We start from the raw sequence: 19,054 nt of genomic DNA, 5'->3' as shown, positions 1-19,054 counted from the left end.
CCCTCCCAGGAGTTCAGTGACCAGAGCTGGATTTGTATCGCAGCTCTGTGAGGAGGCCTAATTTAGTGCTGAATTCCTCTCCATAATTAAAGAGTGGTTTTTCTAACTATTTAATAACTCTGTGTTGTTGTTTTGTTTTTTCCCAGTTTAACAACAGCACACTTTTGCACCAGATACTGGCTCAAAAGAGTTAAAAGTTAGGTGATAAATTCTGGTAATGGGCAAGGTTGATGGCATCTTGCTTCCCTGTCCCCTAGCACACACTGGGGAAGAGTATAACATAAACAGATAAATGAATATAATATAATTTGAGGAAGGTAAGAACTCTAAGGATTGGGAGATCAGGATGGGATTTGCATAGGTCGGTGGTAGAGCAGAGTTTTGAAGAAAGGCATAGATTCTAAGAGGCAGAGACAAAGATTTGGCTGGCCTGTACAATGATGAGTAGAAAAGAAATGCTGAATTAGAGGAACATTGAGGCTAACTAATAGATCAAGAAGGGATAAATATGAAACACTGAAAAGGTACAGATAAGCAAAGCAAAAGCACTGTAAGGGTTAAAATTAATGGTTTTACTAAAATACTAGAGAATATGGATGCTGAAATTATAACTCAAGTCAAAAATGACTTTTTATTTAACAGCTTTATTTACAAAATAGAGGGAAAGAGTAAAGTAGGGAAATGTTAAAGAGGGTAGAATAAGCAGTCTAGCTAATCACCCGAAATGTTTTTCTGGTGCCTGGCTCAACTCAAGCTGAGGACCTGGTGGTGAATAACCATGAGGCCTCCTCTGGAAACTAATCTCTCCAGAAGCCAGGAAAAGGAGTCAGCTTTTCATTCAACCACAAAAGGGGAATGAAAAGTCAAAAGGGGTAGTACAAAGGGGAAAATCCAAAAGCTATCTTACCAAATGCTATAGTCCTAGGTCCACACTTGTAAATCTTGAAATCTCTCAGACTTGTGAATGTTAAGAATTTCCCCATCAGGGAATTCTTAATTGGAACAAATTCCCTACTGAGATACATTCCCCATTTTGATGTGAGAACTCGCCAGGATCAGAAATGGGAGGACCTCTACTCCAACCGTACTTAAGACTGCTTTAGGGGAAAAAAACTCCTTGCTAAACAATGAAAGTACTTGGATCCATGCTTATGGTGGGGCAAGGAGTTCTTTGAGCCAGGCCTGTTTTTAGAATTGATACAATGAGATGCTAGGTACCTAAAAGGGTTGGGCAAGTTTTGTCTTAATGAGATTAGTTGACTCAGCTGTGTTTTCACTGGTTCAGACTTACTGAGGAGATTTGTCGATTTAGCAGGAATTCAGATGGGTAGTCCTTTGGAAAGCATCTACAGTGATTGGTAGATGTAGGGACTTAGGGGAGGTGACATAGGAGAAAAACCCCTATATAAGAAAAAGCAGAATCTCTTGAAGATAGATATCCTTTTGGAGAAATCCTTTTGGAGGATCTCTGATGAGGACCGCTTGGGAAAAATCTCTTGAGAGAGGCTCTGGAGAAGGGAAGCTCTTGGAGGACAATCTCTAAGGAGATCTCCCTGGAGCTCCTCTAAGGAGACTCTGTCCCTCTGGAGGCTCTGGAGCGAGGCCCTTTGGAACAGTCTCTGGCTGGAAGGCTCTCTGGTGAAGTCAGCTGAGATGGAGCTGGCCTGGTGTCACCAGAATCCTTGTTTAGGCAGACCTTGTGGTGAGTGTTAAAAGACTGACTAACTGATTCTCTCTCTTAAGACTCAGGTCTAGGCCATATTGGCTTGAGGCCCTTCATAATTATTCTTTTCCTATTCTTTCTCTCATTCCTCATTATATTATTAATTAAAAATCTCTATAAAACCCAGTTGACTTGGGTATTTGAATAATTGGGAATATTTCCCCGGCAACCATCTTATATTTGATTTAAAAACCAAGACACTGTAGTGAAACATATTTTCTGCGGTCAAATTTACTCACCCTCTCTTATATCTATCATAATTTATATCTTCCACTATTTTAATCACTACAATTTAAGACCTCAACCATTTTAAATCTCACACACTGAGGAAGATCCTCCACTAGCCTCTAGAGCTTCAAAAAGACTCACTCACAGGAAGTTGCAGCCACTTTTAAAGCCACTTTTCTTTTCATTATTTCCTGTGCCTTTATCTACTTGACAGGGACCAATTGCAGTCTATAATTTTGCTTAGGACTGCCTAGGGGGCAGTCAGTCATTTCTGAGTTGTCAGAATTTTAGCACATGGGTTGCGGATCTCTCCCACTTAGGAATTAAGTAAGGGTGTTTTTGCTTCTGGTGATTAAATTTAAAAGTAGGTGAGTGAAGAGTTAATTCCATCTTTACATTCCCTTGTGATCCTTTGGGGAGACTAGTCTCCCCAAAGGATCATTTGACATTATCATCTTATACCCCTAAAAATCTTCTAACTACAGGTGCATATAATATTGCCCCTTCTAAGAGGAAACTACAATAGTTAAAGATAAGAAAGAAATAGAAGAAAGAGAGAGAAAAACCAATGTTTGCTAGGCAAATTGACAAAAAGCCAATTAGAGGGCAGTCCCCTTTGGCATAAAAGTTTACATTCAAAATAAATGTGTCCAACCCCCTTCAGTTCAATCAATTACACCTCAAAGTTCATTCTGGATTCTCTGATGCAGTGTAGGTTTCTGCAGGCATTTTCTCCAAACACTTCATTTTCTGGATTCAAAGAGTTAGCATACTTCTTTCCCTGAAATTTTTCTGAAACAAAATTTTAAATTGTGGATTTTATGAAAAATATACAATACCCCCCTGTGAAGGGTGTTGACCAACACCCAGATAAACTTAGGATGCATGGTTGAGTTATGGGGTGTATGAGTTAATTATCAAAAGAAAAACCCAAAACATAAAAAAACCCAAATAAAAGAGAAAAACTAAATTTTGGTTAAAAAAAATCAAAATTTATGTAGGGAAAATTTCTGAGTAAACAAGAATAAATCCATAACAGCTTCTTAAATCAGGGTTCAATTAAAGTAATTTCTGTCCCACAAGTCTGTAAGACAAATGCAGTGATATTACACTTACCCATTGGCAGCCAGGACTACAGGAAGTTGTCATACTTTAAGAGGGAAAAAAGGACTAGATTTTTGTGTAAAAGTAAAATGTGTTTCCCTATCTGATTTAACCTCCACACTCAGGGATAGGGGAGCCAGGATGGTAGCCAAACTTTGGTACTTGTCCAAATGTGTGACTGTGCTCATAGGCACTGTGCAGATTGCTTTTTGTCCTCTTCCTGGCACTGCAGTGGCTCTTTATGATCCCTTCTCCTGGAATCAGACACAATCATTCATCACAGTCCCATAACATTTATCAATAAATGGCAGGTTTCAATAGTTTAAAGCTTTTGGGTATGCATTAATATTAGAATAAATATATTTTTAAATTTTATATTACTGCAAAATCAGAAAAAGATTAATATTGATTATATGTACTTTAAGTCCAAGAAATAAGAAAGGGGAAGAAAAAAATTCAAATATTCTATTGAAAATAAAAAAATTCAGTAATTCAGTGTATTCCCAGAAACAGTGTCCACTTGTCTATGGCCTTTTATCTCCAATGCCTGTGACAAGATACAGTCAATCAGTTTCAATAGAAGGTACTCTCTTTACATGTGAGCATTGAATCCAAGAATCCTTTTCTTCAAATTTTATAGCTGTTGCAGTGGTAAACAGTACTTGAAATGGACCTTCCCAGGCAGGCTGAGTTGCTCCAAAATGCTAGAAATTCTTTACATACACCTCTGGTATTCCTTTGTGATCCTCCATGCTGAGGGGAATTTTCACCCTAGGTATAACATGGATGAGTTCAACTTTTGATATATTGTTGTTGGGGATTTTGTTGTGTATTATCATTTTTCACATTTCGAGTAGTATTTCTGTAATTATTTTATTATGATTATTGTTATGTCTGTTATTTTTGAAATTATTATTATTCCTAAAATTCATATTATTTAATATCTGATTCTAGTTTCTATAGACCATTATTATGTAACTATTTTTTCCGCAGAAGTGACACATTAATGATGGATCTATAGATTCCTACAAAGAAGCTATAGTCACTCCATGATTTCCTTTTTCCAGTTTTTCTCTTAAAATTTTATTTTCTTTCTTTAAGGCTTCCATTGCTTCATTATTCTCCTCATGTTTATATTCATGGTCCTTAAAAACATAAACTGATCCCCTTCTCAATTCTATGGGGTCCATAAAGTCCCAATTTGGGAACAGCTAGTCTTAAAGTAGTCTTTAACCACTTTGCAACAATTCTTAATGAATTATCTATGTAGTTGTCTAATATCGCTTTCTCAGGACAAATCCAGGTCTATATATCTGCCTCCCAGCTCAGTAAGTCTATCCATATATTGGGAGGGATTTTCATTGTTTTTTTTTTTGTTTAATGCTTTTGAATTTTGACCAGGTATCAGGTCTATCAGAGCAAGCTTTCATCTCTATTAATAATGCTTCTCTGGCCTGGCATAGTTTGTGTAATGTTCTTCATTATTGGGGTTCTAGGATCTTGGGTAGGCCAATGAATTGCTCTTATCCTTTGGTCCTGATTAGCAAGAGAGATGATTTTATTTTTCTCTCTGTCAAAAAGATTTCTAATAAATTTTCAACATCCACCCAATTGATGTCAAATATTTGATATATATATTCACCAATGTTTTTATGTTCACATGGCTAAAGTGGAACATTGTTGGTCAGTTTAAAAATGCTTAGGGTTTCCTTACCCTTTTAAAGCCAAGCCTTTTCCCAAATATGCCTTGTCTTTTTACAACAACACAATGACTAATCAGGTCTGCAGTTAGACTAACAGAAATTAAGCTTCCTCCTACCCTCGTACCCTACCCAAATATACATTAATCAGAAAAACTTTGTTCTCTAAAAATGTAAAATCATAGTATTCATATAAAGGGTCAACACCTAGAATAAATGTATCTTATTACCAACATCATTAAAAATTAACTGCTCTTAATATAATTTTTTACTTTAACCATTTCAAAACTGGTAAAAAACTAATATGTAAAATTATGAATCTTGGGCCTCTTTTTTTTCTATAAGTGAACTACAAAGGCTGGAACCTTTTGGGGGATAATCCTTCTGAGGGGCATTAAAACTTACCTGGCACCATTTCATCTTGCTTAGCAGCTACCTGCAATCTCTCTTCAGGTGTCCAGGCTTTTTGCAAAAATAACACCTTCTCTCCTTCTGCCTTTTGGTTGGGTACCTGAAAGGAAAACATCTAAAAACCAAGAGTGAGACTATAGTATCAGGGGCTTCAAATGTAGACAGAAACTCATCATAAGGACAAAAAAAACAAAAACAAAAACTGATTCTCCCACTTTTTGAGTGTAAACCTGAATGTTTTCCCTGTTGACAGGCTTTGGAAAAGCCTTGGAAATAGCCTCTAATAAGGCCTCCCCAACTTTTCTGGTTTCTTGCAGGAGGCCATTCTTTCTAAGTTTTAACTGATTTATGTGCTCTAAAGAATTTTCTTATTGGGTCATCTTAAACTAGTGATCTGCATCCTCTGGGTCCACCAATATTTGGGCTAGCTGATAAAGGTCTAAGAGGCCAGGTTGGTAAGTAGAGAGAATGACCCCGAATTCCTTAGCAAATTCCATGGGACTCTCTGGCCTTTGGGAATTCCTTAGCCATTCTCTTGAGTTCAGCCTCGGTCCCAGAGGTGAGAGACCCCCAGAGACGTCCCCAGGAGTTCACTTGAAATGCCCTGGGGTCCCTCTCTCCCTTGATTTTAGAAGGAAACTGGGGAACTGGGACTTCAGATGGGCTGAATGTTTTTGGCAGGTGGCTTTAAAGGAGTAGTGAACTACCAGGGTTCTTTAAACTCTCCTTAAGCTCTTCTATTTCTCTCTAATCTGGCAATCTGACTTTCAATTTATTCCCTGTTTAACTTCTTAGATTTTTCCCTTCTGCCTGGATCCACCTGGTTTTCCTCTCTGCTCACCTTTTCTTTGCTTTTACCTTTCTCTCAGCTTGGAGAATGATAGGACTCTGATTGTCTCCTGGTACCTCTGGAACTACTGGTCAAAAACTTCTCTTTCTGCATTTTCCATCCCAAGACCTGCATTGTTTAAAACAAACTGCAAAAAAATAATCTCTTTGCTATCAAAAAAGTCCCATTTTTGATGGCCTCTCTTTGGAATCAGCTACTGTCTGCCATCTATGTAAATATTCGCCTGCACTAGACTCATATTTTGAAAATATATAATTTAGGGCTGTATTGTAAGGTGGTTTCTCTGGCTGCTGGCTGCTGGCTGCCTCCACCTCCTCCTGGGAACACAGACTTGCTATTTCTCATTCCAGCAGCCCCCCCAAGTAGGTTCTGGATTATGTGGCTCCTCTGTGGAACCACAGACCACTGCTTAAGCCTCCTTAATTAAAGAGTGGATCACTTCCAAATACACAAGACCAAATCCTTTAATACAAGAGCCACTTACCTGGCTACTCTGCTAGCTGGAATCCTGACTCAACTCCAAATGGGTTGTGTGGGTGCCTTGCGTCCTGATCTCCTTGTTAGCAGGGCGGCTCAGGCAGTTGGGATTTCGGAGTCCCATCTGGGGTACTATATGTTAACTTGGAAAAAACACAGAACTATTAAATAGTCAGAAAAAGCCACTCTTTAATTAGGGAAAGGAGTTCCATGCAAACTTAGGCCTCCGTGGAGAAATGCCTGCTAACACCCAAGCAGAATTCTGAAGATTAAAACTCTGGTTGTTCTAGACACTGACCCCTGTTAGAACTAACCACACTAGACTGACAACTCCAAGGAACAAAAGAATTTGGGGGACTTATATGCCTTTTTGGAAACTGAGGGGCAGGGGAATATGATTGACTGACATTACTATGGTTACAAGGAAATGGGAGTATTCAAACTATACTTACAGAATACAATCAAGTTTGGGAAAAGAATCCTAGCCAGAGGCTAGGGTGTAAGGGAAGGGGCTGCTTACAATGGATATTAAAAGGGTAGTCCTAGCTCAGGTGTGGGTCTTCTTGGGAAAGGGTCTCTAATACAATGGGGAAGACTACCTAAAACAAAAAGACTATTTAGTATTTGCTTAGCCCCACCTAAGTGGGATTGACATAAAGTCTATTATTTAGTCTGAAACTACTAATCAGAGATTCCCTTCAGGGTGGATTCTGAAGGGAACAGGGAACTAGGACAAGTTTTGGGGTCTACCCCCAGCTTACCAGCTAATTCTAAAACTTGGAGTTCATCAGATCTTACTAGGCTACAAGTTTGTGGTTTCTAGATTCCATGTTGACACTATTTACTGTGTTACCTAGCTATATTAGTTACTTGCTGTGTAACTTTAGGCAAAGTTAATTAACTTGTCTACCTGTTTCCTCATCTGTAAAATAGGAATAATGCAATCATCTACTTAGAGTTGTTGTAAGTATCAAATAGGATACCAGTGCCTGCTGGCACATAGTAAGTGCTATGTAAATAGCTATCATCATCATCATCATCCCAGAGGCAACAGGCAGCATGGTAGAGTGGAAATAACATTGGTCCTGGGGCTAGAGAAATTGGATTCAAGATTCTCCCTCTGATTCTTACTATCTATATGACTTGCTACTTATCAATTTTCTCATCTGTAGGAGAGAGTTGGACTTGATGATGTAAAAACACAGAACTACTAAGGTAGTCAGAAAAAAACCAAGTCTTTAATCAGGAAAGGGATAGGTCCAATGATAGGCAGCTATCACAGAACCAAGCACCAAAAACTACACAGTCAACATCCTGGGGCTCTGGGGATAGTATCTCCTGGGAGGATCAATATCTAGAAAATTCTCCAAAGAACAATGGAACTCAGGGATGTTTTAATGCTTTTTGGGGAATTCAGGACATCAAATCTACACTGACAGGTTGCAAGCAGGATTGGGAAAGAGGAGGTAGCCAGAGGCTGGGGCATCCAGGAGTAGTCTACTTACAGTGGATACTAAAAGGATGGTTCCTGCATAGGTGTTGGTCTTCTTGAGAAAGGATCTCTGATACAATGGGGGAAACTTCTTAGCATATGATTAGGTCCCACCTGTACTGGGATCCTTAGGTACCTTAAAGTCCATTGTTCAGTCTGAGAGGCTGGGACCTCCCTAGGTGAATTTTCAGGGGACAGGGACAGAATTGGGGTCTCCAGATTTCAAGTTGACACTGAGGTCCCTTCTACATCTAAGATCCTTGAGTAGAGGTATAATATGGTCTAGCCTTCTCTTGAACTCTCAAGATGATCATCATCTGCTTTTTTTTTTGCACTTCAACAGAATTTTAATTTACTTATTTATTTTTTAATTTAGAATATTTTTCCATGGTTACATGATTCGTGATCCTTCCTCTTTCCTCCCCAGTCCTGAAGCCAAAAAGCAGTTCCACTGGGTTATACATGTATTATTGCTCAAAACTTAGATCATCCCCTTTTAAAAAGGGAGAAAGAGGAGACCTAAGATGAACTCTTAATTTTCCTTACAGCTCTAACATTCTAAGAATCTTGGAAAATTCAAGACATATTGATTAAGAATAGTAAAGGTAAGTACATCAGTTTAGTTTTCTGCTTGGGATAATCAAGTATAGAGAGCTCCCTGGAAAATATTATTTTATCAGTGGAAATGGCAAGATGAATATTAACATCTGCTTTGCTGATGAACCCTAAGGAAACTTTCCAAAAGTGTTGTCTCCCTTCTCTTCCTTAGAATGTCAGCTTCTTGAGTTAGGAGGTTGTCTTTTCTATTTGTATTTCTGGCACTTAGCACAGTGTGTTGCATATGGTGAGCACTTAAATGCTTCATTCATTCATTTATCAGCAGGACTAAGTGACTCTTTTCTAAGTCAACTAGGGTGGTACAGTGATTAGAGTTGACTTGGAGCCAGAAAGATCTGAATTTGAATTCTGCCTTGGTAGCTTTGTGACCAAGGGGAAGTCACTTTGTTATGGGTGTGGAAGGATACCCTTTTGGGTTCGGGAAGGATACCTTTTGCAAGCATGCAATGACTCCAAAACTTAGCTTAAAAACAAAAAGAGATTTATTAATTTAGAAAGTAATGTTGAGGGTGGCCAGGAGGATAGCAAGGTAGAACAGCAAGATGGGGAGCAGTTCCCTGGGAGGACAGCATGAAGGGAAAGGCTGTTCCCCCAAGAGGACAGCATGGATGGAGAGGCTGTCCCTCAGACGACATCAGTTCTGGGGATTTTATACATTCTTCACAACAGTTAGTCACTCAGGCATGAGGTGGGGTGATCATACTGGGGTCTGCCTGGGGACATAAAGATTCCTTAGTTTTAGGGGACAAGCAGATGTCGGATAGGATCCAGGTGTGGTCTGAAGGTGCATCTTTCTGACCATCTAGAGGACAATCAGAGGGAGATAGTCATCTCAGAACCCTAGGTGGGGTCATAGGGTGTTTTTAGGCTCAGAGTTAGAAAAACAACAAGGGAGTTTCCTTGACAATAATTCACCTGGGTTTCTGGGGTACAGTGCCCATGTCAACTTTAACATGTCAACCTCAGTTTCCCCTTGCCACTTAACCTATCAAATACTCTGTAAAATAGGCATAATAGTAGCATCTAGATCATAGGATTATTGTGAGGCTCAAACTAGCTCCTGTATGTAAGAGCCCTTTGCAAATCCTAAAATGCTATGCGAATACCCACTATTATTTTTTCTTGTAACTAATTTACAATTGTCCCCTATTAAAATGTGAGCTCTATGGAGGAAAGGGACTATGTTTTGTCTTTCTTGGTATTTCTAGTACTTAGCTAAGCCCAGAGTAAGGTATATATAGGAGTTTCAAAAATGCATGACTGATTGATTCAATTGCCAGAATGAGACAAGCCCTGAAAACTATACTAAGCCCCTTTGAAATACAAGCTTGGAAATGAGGTGCCTAGAGGTAGTCTTTGGAGGGGGGGTTAGTTAAACTTGATGGAAACCGGGAAGCAAAGGTGTGACTGGGTGGTCTTTTATTTATTGACACGAGGGGGGTGATAAATTGGAATACAAGTCCTAGAGGCTTAGAGAACTGGGTGTGGACAGGGGACCTGGGAGGCCGGCCGCGGGCCCCTGAGAGCCCTGTGGCGATAAGGGAAACTGGAGAGAACACGGAGCTCTGCAACCCTAGGACCTCGGGCTTCTCGGGCTTCCCGCCCTCTCCCGCGCTCCTCTCCCGCACCCCGGCATTTGCCCGCCCGCCCTAGGCCCCTCCCCTTCCGCCGCCGCGGCCGCCGAGAAGGAGCCTAGCTGAGCCGGCCGGCCGAATCGGAAGCTCCGAGACCGGAACAGGCCGCCGGCCAGGCGGGCGGCAAAGGAGGGAGGGAGCTGAGTGCGTTCGGCGGTGTCGGGCAGGGCTGGGCAGGGCTGGGTTGGGCTGGGGGGAGCCACCGGCTCACTCGTGTGGATCATCCTGCCAGGGCCGGAGTTGGCGGCGCCGTCATGAGGCCGAGCGCCCCAGCCGCCGCCGCCGCCGCCGCCGCCGCAGGGGCAGGTAGGGAGCGGGCGAGCTGGAGGCGGAGGGTGTGGCGGGCGACGGGGGCCTGGCTCGGCCCTGCCCGACCTATGTGTTCGGCTCGGCTGGGCCCCCGGCGGCTCGCTGGCGCTTGGGGCCACCATCACTCTATTCCGGGCCGAGGGGACTGGGGGTGGGGGGCACCACCTCTACTCACCCCACCCCCGCTCTCGCCCTGACCCCCCTTTCCCCCGGGGGCGGAGACGGAGGCTGGCTGGGGTCTCTAGGCCCACACTTTACCCTCAGTGGAATGCGGGTCCCCTTTCCCCCTGGCTCCTGCCGGTGCTCAGCTCCTGCTCGGCTTCCCTGTTAACAGGTATTTCCGGAGATCTGGCACGGATTTTGTACCTGGCGGTGGCTCCGACTCCTTCACGTCCGCAGGCCCTTAGGCCTAATGGGAGAGTTTGTTTTTAAAGATGGTCACTTCTGTTGCACTTGAGTGTGAAGTGATTTGCACCACGTAGGGGATCTATCCTCCAGTGTTTAAGGGGCGGAGAGAGCATCCAAAGACACTTAAGATCATGGATCCTAATACTGGAAGGGACTCCCGAGGTCCCTATTTAGGCCAGATACCTAATTTTACAAATTAGGAATCTTAGGCCCTTGGAGGATGGGACTTGCCATATGAACACACTAGTATAAAGTTGGCATGTATGCCCATATCCTCAAACTCCAGAGCCAGTGCTCTTTCCCCCATTCTACTACTTGGAACTACTTTGTCCTCGACAGTTACTTTTTGTCGAATTAGTTATAGTTTCAGTAAACTGCCCCAATAGTAGAAACTGGCACAGAGTGGTCAAATAACTGCTAGTTATCAGCTCGACCCATGTCGATTACCCAAGGGACCCTTTTCTATTATTTTTCTTGTTTATACAACTTAGTAGAACTCCTAGGTGAGATTCTCTTGCCAGGTTTTCCATATTAGGACCAGTAACAAAGTAGTGTGGGGAAAAAAAAAATCCTAGAGAGTCAGGTGACATGAGAACATAGGAATCTAAAAAAGTATTACAGAAGTGATGGGAGATAATTAAATTCAGTGCTCATCCACCTAATTGGTTTGACTTCTGGAGTATTCTGTAGTTTATATGAATAGGAACAGATGCGGGTTAAGTGGTTCTGATAAACATTAATATATTGTTAAAGTGATATTAGCCTTCATATTTACCTCAAAGTGATTTTAAAAGTTGCTGAAATTCACCTAATGTAATTATTTCAAGTTGAGTTTTTAAATTATCAATCTTGTCCATATTTAAAATAAAATTCAATCAATCCCAAAATGAACTTTGTGGTCAGCCTTTCATCATTCCCTCATTTAATTTATAAATAGATTAAATCACAGGATTAAAGAGTTTGTTTTTCAGGTTTTTCCAGGAGTAATAGTTAGCTATATGGCAAAAAATTATAACATGGGATTTGGAATCAGAAGACCTGCATTTGAATTCTGGGCAAGTTCTTTGTATTTTGTGTGACATAGGCAAGTCTGAGCCTTATTTTCTTCATTTCTAAAATTGGTAGTTATTAAGTCCTGTTGGGCTCTTTGTGATCCCATTTGGAGTTTTCTTGGAGAAGGAACTGGAGTGGCTTGCCATTTCCTGGTCCAGCTCATTTTACAAAGGACTTGCCTTAGGTACACATAGGTAGTGTCTGAGACCAGACTTGCTGATGAGTCTTCCTGTCTCCAAGCCCAGAGTGCTGTCAACTGCCCTAAAAATCAATGAACATATTTATTAAGCACACTACTGAATGCCTGAAATTGACCTCTCAGGGTTGTTGGTGAGGATCAGCTGAGATAATAACCTCCTAAATTACTTACCACTGTGCCTGGCACATAGTAGGCACATATTAAATGCATATCCTCCCCACCTCTTTGTGCCATACACAGTGCTGGCAAAACAGTTAAAAAGAAAATAATTCTCAAGGATCTTACATCCCATTGGGAATGAGGTGGTTTCTTCTTTTAAGGTTCCAGGAGACACACATTGTACCCATAGCTCAATAAGCTAAATGCATATTGGTGGTCACATGGAGTCAAGAAAAAAACTGGATTAGTAATAGCTAGCATTTATATAGCTCTTTAAAGTTTACTTTTATTGTACATTAAGAACCCTGTGAAGTAGGTGCTCTTTCTATCCCCATTCTATAGATGAGAAAATGAGCTGAGGAAAGTTAACTTTTTTAGGGTCACATAGCTAGTTAGTAAGCAAAATTTAAACTGGTGAAACCTAGCCACCACAAGGGAGTAGTACAATATGTCACCTGTGTTGGAAGGCAGGATAGGAGGAAAAGACTATCCAAAAAAAAAGCTCACATGAAATTGATAAAACTTCATCCTACTGTGCATGAGAACTCTTAGTGAATTTTGAAAGAGATAACCAAGAGAATAACTAGCCCATAAGAGATAATAAAAAAGGCTTACTTTGAGAAGAGGAAGGTGGTATTTGTAATATTTATATTCTCCCAGAGATTGAAATACTTTTGGAAAGTATGAGTGTTTGATGATACAATATGTAAACTAAAAGTGTCTACCCAGTGTTAATTCTGGTTTTCAAAAATGATTTAAAGATTTTTGTAGGGAAGTTCTAGAAAGTGCTTTTTAAATATTCATAAAAATATTCAATTGAATGTGTCACAAGTAATTGTAATGTGTCACAAGTAATATCCACTATATGCTATTTTATTTTCTTGATTCTCTCGTGTTAATAGTTTTTTTTGTTTTGTTTTTTACTTCTGCAGTACTTTGAAATTGATATTGGACATGATTGTCACCATACTTCATCAACGCACATAAATTATTTTCTTCTCTTTTTTGAATGATTTTTTATACTACAATGGTAAGTTGTATCTTTTGAGGTAAGGGATCCAGACCTATGATTTTATTGTTTTAGGGAACCCCTTGTAAAGAAATTCCCTCTGCTTAGCAGACCAGCAGCTGCTTTGCAATTTAGAATCTCAGAGTTGCCTGGGGCAACAAGAGGTTAAATGACTTATCTAGAGTCATACAGCCACTCCTGTCATAGTTAAAAATCTAAACCCAAGAGTTCAGAGACAGAGACCAGGCAAGTGAATGCCTCTCAAAGTGAATCTTGAGAAATCTGAGCACTGGATGGAGTCAGGAAGACCCAAGTTCAAATCCTGCCTTAGAATACTACCTGTGTGACTCTAGGCAAGTCATTTAACCTGTCAGCCTCTCTTTCTTCAACCTAAAATGGAGATAATAAAAGCATTTACTTTGTGAGGATAAATTCAGTCATTAAACGTTTATTAAGTAACTACTATGTGCCTGTCACTGTGCTAATCAATGGGGGTAGAAAAATCAATAGATTATATAATCTCTGCCCTTGAGCTCACAAAGACCAAGAAAATAAGCAAAAAAAAATACAAACAAGCTATATATACCAGATAAATAAGAAATAATTAAAAGAGGGAAGACCCTAAAATTAAAAGGAGTTGGGAAAGACTTCCTGTAGAAAGTAGATTTAGTTGGAACTTGAAGGAAGGCAGGAAGTCAGAAGGCAGAGATAAAGAAAGGAGCATCCAGGCATGGAGAGGGCGGTCAGAGAAAAAGTCCAGAGGCAACAGATGGGGTTGTCTTGTTCATAGAAGAACTTGGAGCCCAGGGTCACTGAATCAAAGAGTACCTGGCAGGGAGCAAGGTGTAAGAAGATTGAAATGGGAAGAGAGTCCAGGTTGTGAAGGACTTCGAATGCCTAATAACATTTTGTATATGTTGCTAGAGGCTTAGGAAGCCACTGGAGTTTATTGGAAATGGGTAACAGGATCATACTTGCTTTTTAGGACAATCACTTTCATGGTTGAATGGAGGATGGAGTGGAGGCAGGTGGATCCACACAATAGACTATTTCAGTAATGGAGATATAAGGTGGGGCCTCAAGAGGAGAGAAGGAGGCATATTGATTGCAAACATAAAAGATCAACAGGCCTTGGCCACAAATTTGATATATGGGGTGAGGGTGAGAGATGGTGAGGAATTCAGAATGACTTTTAGGTTGTGAACCTGAAGGGCTGGGAAGATGGTCTTGCCTTCTGCACTTAGAGGAAAGCTGGGAGATAGGGTAGAGTTTAGGGAGAAAGATAATGTGTTCTGTTTGGGACATATTACATTTAAGATGTCTGCCAAACATCCAGATCAAGATGTCTGAAAGGCATTCAGAGTTTGGGACAAGATAGGCAGATTTGAAATCATCAGCATAGAGATAGTAATTAAATCCATGGGAGCTAATGATATCAAGTAGTAAAGAGGGAGGAGAGATGAGAGCCCAGGACCAAAACCCTAGGAATATTCAAGACCAGAGGGCATGATCTGGAAGAGGGTCTAGCAGAGGAGACTGAGAAGAAGTGGTTACATAGGTAGGAGGAGAACCAGGAGAGAGTAATGTCCTAAAAACCCAAGACAGAAGTGAGTGTCAGGGAGAGGAGAGTGATCAACAGTGTCAAAGATTATAAATGCCAAGAAGAATGAGGCCAACAAACAGGCCAATGGATTTGACAACTAAGATCATTGATAATTTTGGTGGAATGGTGAGCTTAGAAACAAGAGTTTCAAGAAGGAGAGAAGACAGTGGAAACACCTTTTATCCACAGGCCTTTTCAAGGAGGTTACCCACAGAAGGCAGAAGAGATATAGGATGATTGCTGGGGCTGAAAGATCAAGTGAAGGATTTTTGAAAATTGGGGTGGGAGGTATAAGCATATTTATCGTGAATGAGTCAGAGACTGAAGATAAGTGATAGAATGAATGATAGAAGTGGTAATCTTTTGGAGAAAACAGGGTGCAAAGGGATCACTTACACAGATGGAGAGGTGGGCTTTGTTAAGGAGTAAGGCCACCTCATGTGAGACAGGGGTAAAGAGATAGTAGCAAAAGACAATGATATGAGATGATGAAGGGTGTTTTTGAAGAATGACTTCAATTTTTTTAAAAATTATTTTTGAAAAGTATGAGGCAAGGTCTCCTCAGGTAAGGAGGAAGGCAGGAGGTGAGAAGCCATGGGAAGCTTGAGGAGGTATGAGAATTTTTAAATATTTGAAAAAATACTTATAAAGTGCTTTGTAAACCTTAAAGAACCATCTAGAAATGTCACTATTATCTTAAGGTATCTTAAAATGTATGTTCTCTATGAGCATGGCAGCAAGTTTTTTTGTGACACCATAAAAGAAGTATCAAAGTATATTGTCAGGTGTTTTTGAAAGTAGCTTAATCTACTCAGAAAGTACTTTAGTAATGTCATGCAAATTCTTCTTTACCTCATGATTAACATATCTATATTATAAATACATCTTTTTATTTTCTTTTCTGCGTTCTATGGCTTATGCTAAAAAGTTGAAGCATTTCCTTTTTTATACATAACAGGAACAGGAAAGAGAGGAAGAGATTTGAATACAGTGTTAGAGATAATACAGCCACATGTATTCTTTCATTCCTATTAAGCTTGAATGTTTAACATGATGCATTTCTTCTGCCAAAGTAGCTCCTCTTAGCATTCATACTCAGACAGTAATTGATATCTTTTTGAAAGTAAGTTCCCAATGTATACTTTTCAAGGGCAAAAACCCAAACACAGGAAACATTAAGAAGTATATCTTGATTAATTAACTGTCTCTCAGTGGCTGGATGGGGAACCACCTTAAAGATAGGCATTCACATTTCCTAATTTAAAATTTTCTAAAGGCTGTTGAAAAAGTGGAAAAAAAAACTCTTTAAGAATATAACAATATTAACAATTTTTCTTCAGTTAAGTGGATACGTGAAAAAGGTGACAAATATTACACATGCTTACATTTTACTGAACAGATTGAAGTTTTTACTTAACTAGCTGATTTCATATATACTAAGAATTTTTGCTGCAAAGGAGCATATATAGCCTAAAGTTTTTGTTTCAAATACTGGAACCTTGGTATATAAATTTTTACTTAAATCTTATGACCAAAAAGATTTGACCAAAGCATAATAATAATAACCAATCTTCACATAGTTCTTTTAGGAACATAAAACATGAGGTATCATCATTCTGTGTAGCATCACTATCTCCATTTTTATAGATGAGGAAACTGAGGCTTAGAAGTAAAGTGATTTGCCATTGATCACGCAGCTATTTAATACTAGTATGGAGATTAAAATTCAAGTTTCCTCTCATTTCAGCATTCTTACTTATTAAGCAATTGTACTTTAGAGGGGCTAGTGGATAAAGCACTGGACCTATAATTAGGAAGACGACAAAACATTTAATATATGTGTGGCCCTGGACAAGTCGCTTTTACTTCTCTTTGTCTTAATCCACTGGAGAAAAAAATGGCAAATATAATCTTTGGCAAGAAAACCCTTTGGACAGCTTTGGTATGCTATGGTCCATGGGTTCACAAAGAGTTGGACAGGACTAAACAATAACTACTTTGGGGGAAACTATTTGAAATATGTGATTTTGTGAAGATAAGGACCTCAATTCATATTCTGAATATAACTACTAAGTTTCAATAGGAGTTTTACTCTTTGTAACCATTTTTTAAAAGTATAAAAACCTTAAAATTCAAAGACACATTGGCTTTCAAAGTATTTGAGTTTTACTACAGTTAGTTTGACAATGTGTACACCTGTGAATGTTACCCTTTGGTTATTGTCTAAATTACAGATGTTTGTTTTATTTTTAACACGGAGTATCTCAAGGGTTCAGAAACATTCTATGGGTTCCCCTAGAATGGGAGAATTTGATTCTATTCCAGAGGGAGGGAGGATCAGCAGATAGTTAAGGTTTTTTTCTCCATGTAACTAGCCTACAAAGCTGAAGAAAAATAATCTGGTTCTTAAAAAAAATTTTAATGGAATTAGCACATATTTTAATGTCTAGAAATAAAGTCTATATACCTAAATTTGTAACTTGTTCTGTTTGTGTATGAGTTAAAGATGAATCTAGTTTTAAAATATTTTAGCTTCATCCATTGATATGGAGCTAGAAAGAGAAAACATTTATGAAGCTTTGTTAAGCCAGTTATAAAGATGTTTGTCTTCTCCCCCCTTTCTTGTATTTAAATGAAAGGTAATTCCTTTGAAAAAATTTGGAGAAAGGTCATCAAATCATATTCTATAATAATAGCCTTAGGTGTTCATGATGGTGACCAGCAAATACATAATGTTATAGGTAGTTCCTTTCATCTTATTGGAAGTCTCTCCCTTGTTTTTGTGCATTCCTGGAACAAATAAAGTGTATTTTAAGTTTTGTAGAACTGAATAGATTTTTTTCCATTTAATGTATGTTTGTGCCCTGCTGACTACTAGGACAAGTATTTGAACTGGGTAAGGATTAGTGGTGAACTTAAAATCCTTGAATCACAAATATGGGAAATAAATGTTAGATTAAGCAGTCTTTCACTCAAATGCTTATTAACATTGTTTGTTATTAAAATAACATTCACAAGAAAACATTTTTAAATCATTTTTACAGCAGCAAGCTTTAGAATTAGCTTTGGATCGTGCAGAGGTAAGAAATAACTTGAAATTTTGTTAAGTGAACTTTAACTTCAGGTGAATTATGTTTGATATATTTTCATGTTTTAAAAAAGTTTTATGAATAGTGTGTGTGTGTATGTGTGTGTTTTAACATCACTATAATTTTCTCCAGTATCCCTTTCTTTTTCCATCTCGGAGAGCCACCCCACATAACAAACATTTTTAAAGACACAAAAAGGTGGGAGTGGGGAGGATAAGCACTGATCAATTCATCAAAAAAAAAGTTTGAAAACATGTACATTATTCAACATTTGTGGATTTTACACTTCTCCAAAAAAGGTGGAGTGGTTGATGTCTTCTCATAACTCTCCTTTCGAGTCATCCTTATTTTTAATTTTGCAACATTCCCTTTTTGAATTACTGATTGCTCTACTTACAGTATTATAGTAAACTTTTTTCCCTTGGCTTTGCTAACTTCCCTTTGCATCAGTTTATGTAGATCTTTACATGCTTCTCTGTATTCATCACATACATCATTATAACACAGCAATATCCTATTCCATTCATGTACCATAATTAGTTTAGCCATTTTCCTATCAGTGGGCATCTACTTTGTTTCCAAATCTTTGCCATTATTAAAAGTGCTGCTATAAATATTTTAGTATATTTGGGGACTTTCTAATTATCTATGGCCTCTTTGAAGTATAAGCCTATTAATGTAATATCTCCATCATAGGGTAGGGACATTTTAGACACTTTAATTCTAAATTGCCTTCAAAAATGGTTGTACTGATTAGCAGCTTTACTGATAATTCATTGTCCTCCTACAACCTCTCCAATGTTTTCTATTTCCATCTTGTCATCCATGCCCATTTGCAGGCTGTGAGGTAATGCCTCTGGGTTATTTTGATTTGTATTTTTTCTTAGTATTTTGGCTTATTCTTATGTTTGTTATTTTGCAATTCATCTTTGGAGAACCATTTATTCATATTCATTTTCTACTTAACTATTGGGTAATAGCTTTTGGT

General features: G+C 39.0%; 1 protein-coding gene and 1 long non-coding RNA gene across 29 annotated transcripts in view; one reads left to right on the top strand and one right to left on the bottom strand.

The window, feature by feature from the left end:
* Window positions 1-624: 624 nt before the first annotated feature.
* On the bottom strand, window positions 625-7,321 carry LOC107648999 (uncharacterized). The gene is made up of 3 exons (XR_001622262.2): window positions 6,501-7,321; window positions 5,161-5,281; window positions 625-3,826 (listed from the first exon to the last, which is right to left on the bottom strand). It is a non-coding gene; the product is annotated as an uncharacterized LOC107648999 (long non-coding RNA).
* A 2,956-nt stretch (window positions 7,322-10,277) lies between these two features.
* Window positions 10,278-19,054, top strand: part of SUPT20H (SPT20 homolog, SAGA complex component) — a 63,109-nt gene continuing 54,332 nt past the window's right edge. For 21 of the 28 annotated variants that reach the window (XR_008911399.1, XR_008911398.1, XR_008911397.1 and 18 more), the window contains exons 1-3: window positions 10,407-10,543; window positions 13,298-13,395; window positions 18,022-18,057. Coding sequence is in view for 22 of the 28 variants with exons in the window: in XM_056794791.1 (XP_056650769.1) it covers window positions 13,375-13,395; window positions 18,022-18,057 (57 nt within the window). In the remaining 6 variants the exon portion in view is untranslated. Of the gene's footprint in view, window positions 10,382-10,406; window positions 10,544-13,297; window positions 13,396-18,021; window positions 18,058-19,054 lie in introns of those variants that run through there. The other 7 variants (XM_056794787.1, XM_016421906.2, XM_056794785.1 and 4 more) reach the window with 6 other exon arrangements.

The sequence above is a fragment of the Monodelphis domestica genome, chromosome 4 (genome assembly GCF_027887165.1).
Source record: "Monodelphis domestica isolate mMonDom1 chromosome 4, mMonDom1.pri, whole genome shotgun sequence".
Lineage (NCBI taxonomy): Eukaryota > Metazoa > Chordata > Mammalia > Didelphimorphia > Didelphidae > Monodelphis > Monodelphis domestica.
The sequence above is the reverse complement of the archived record's forward strand: the minus strand, read 5'-3'. Positions and strand labels throughout refer to the sequence as shown.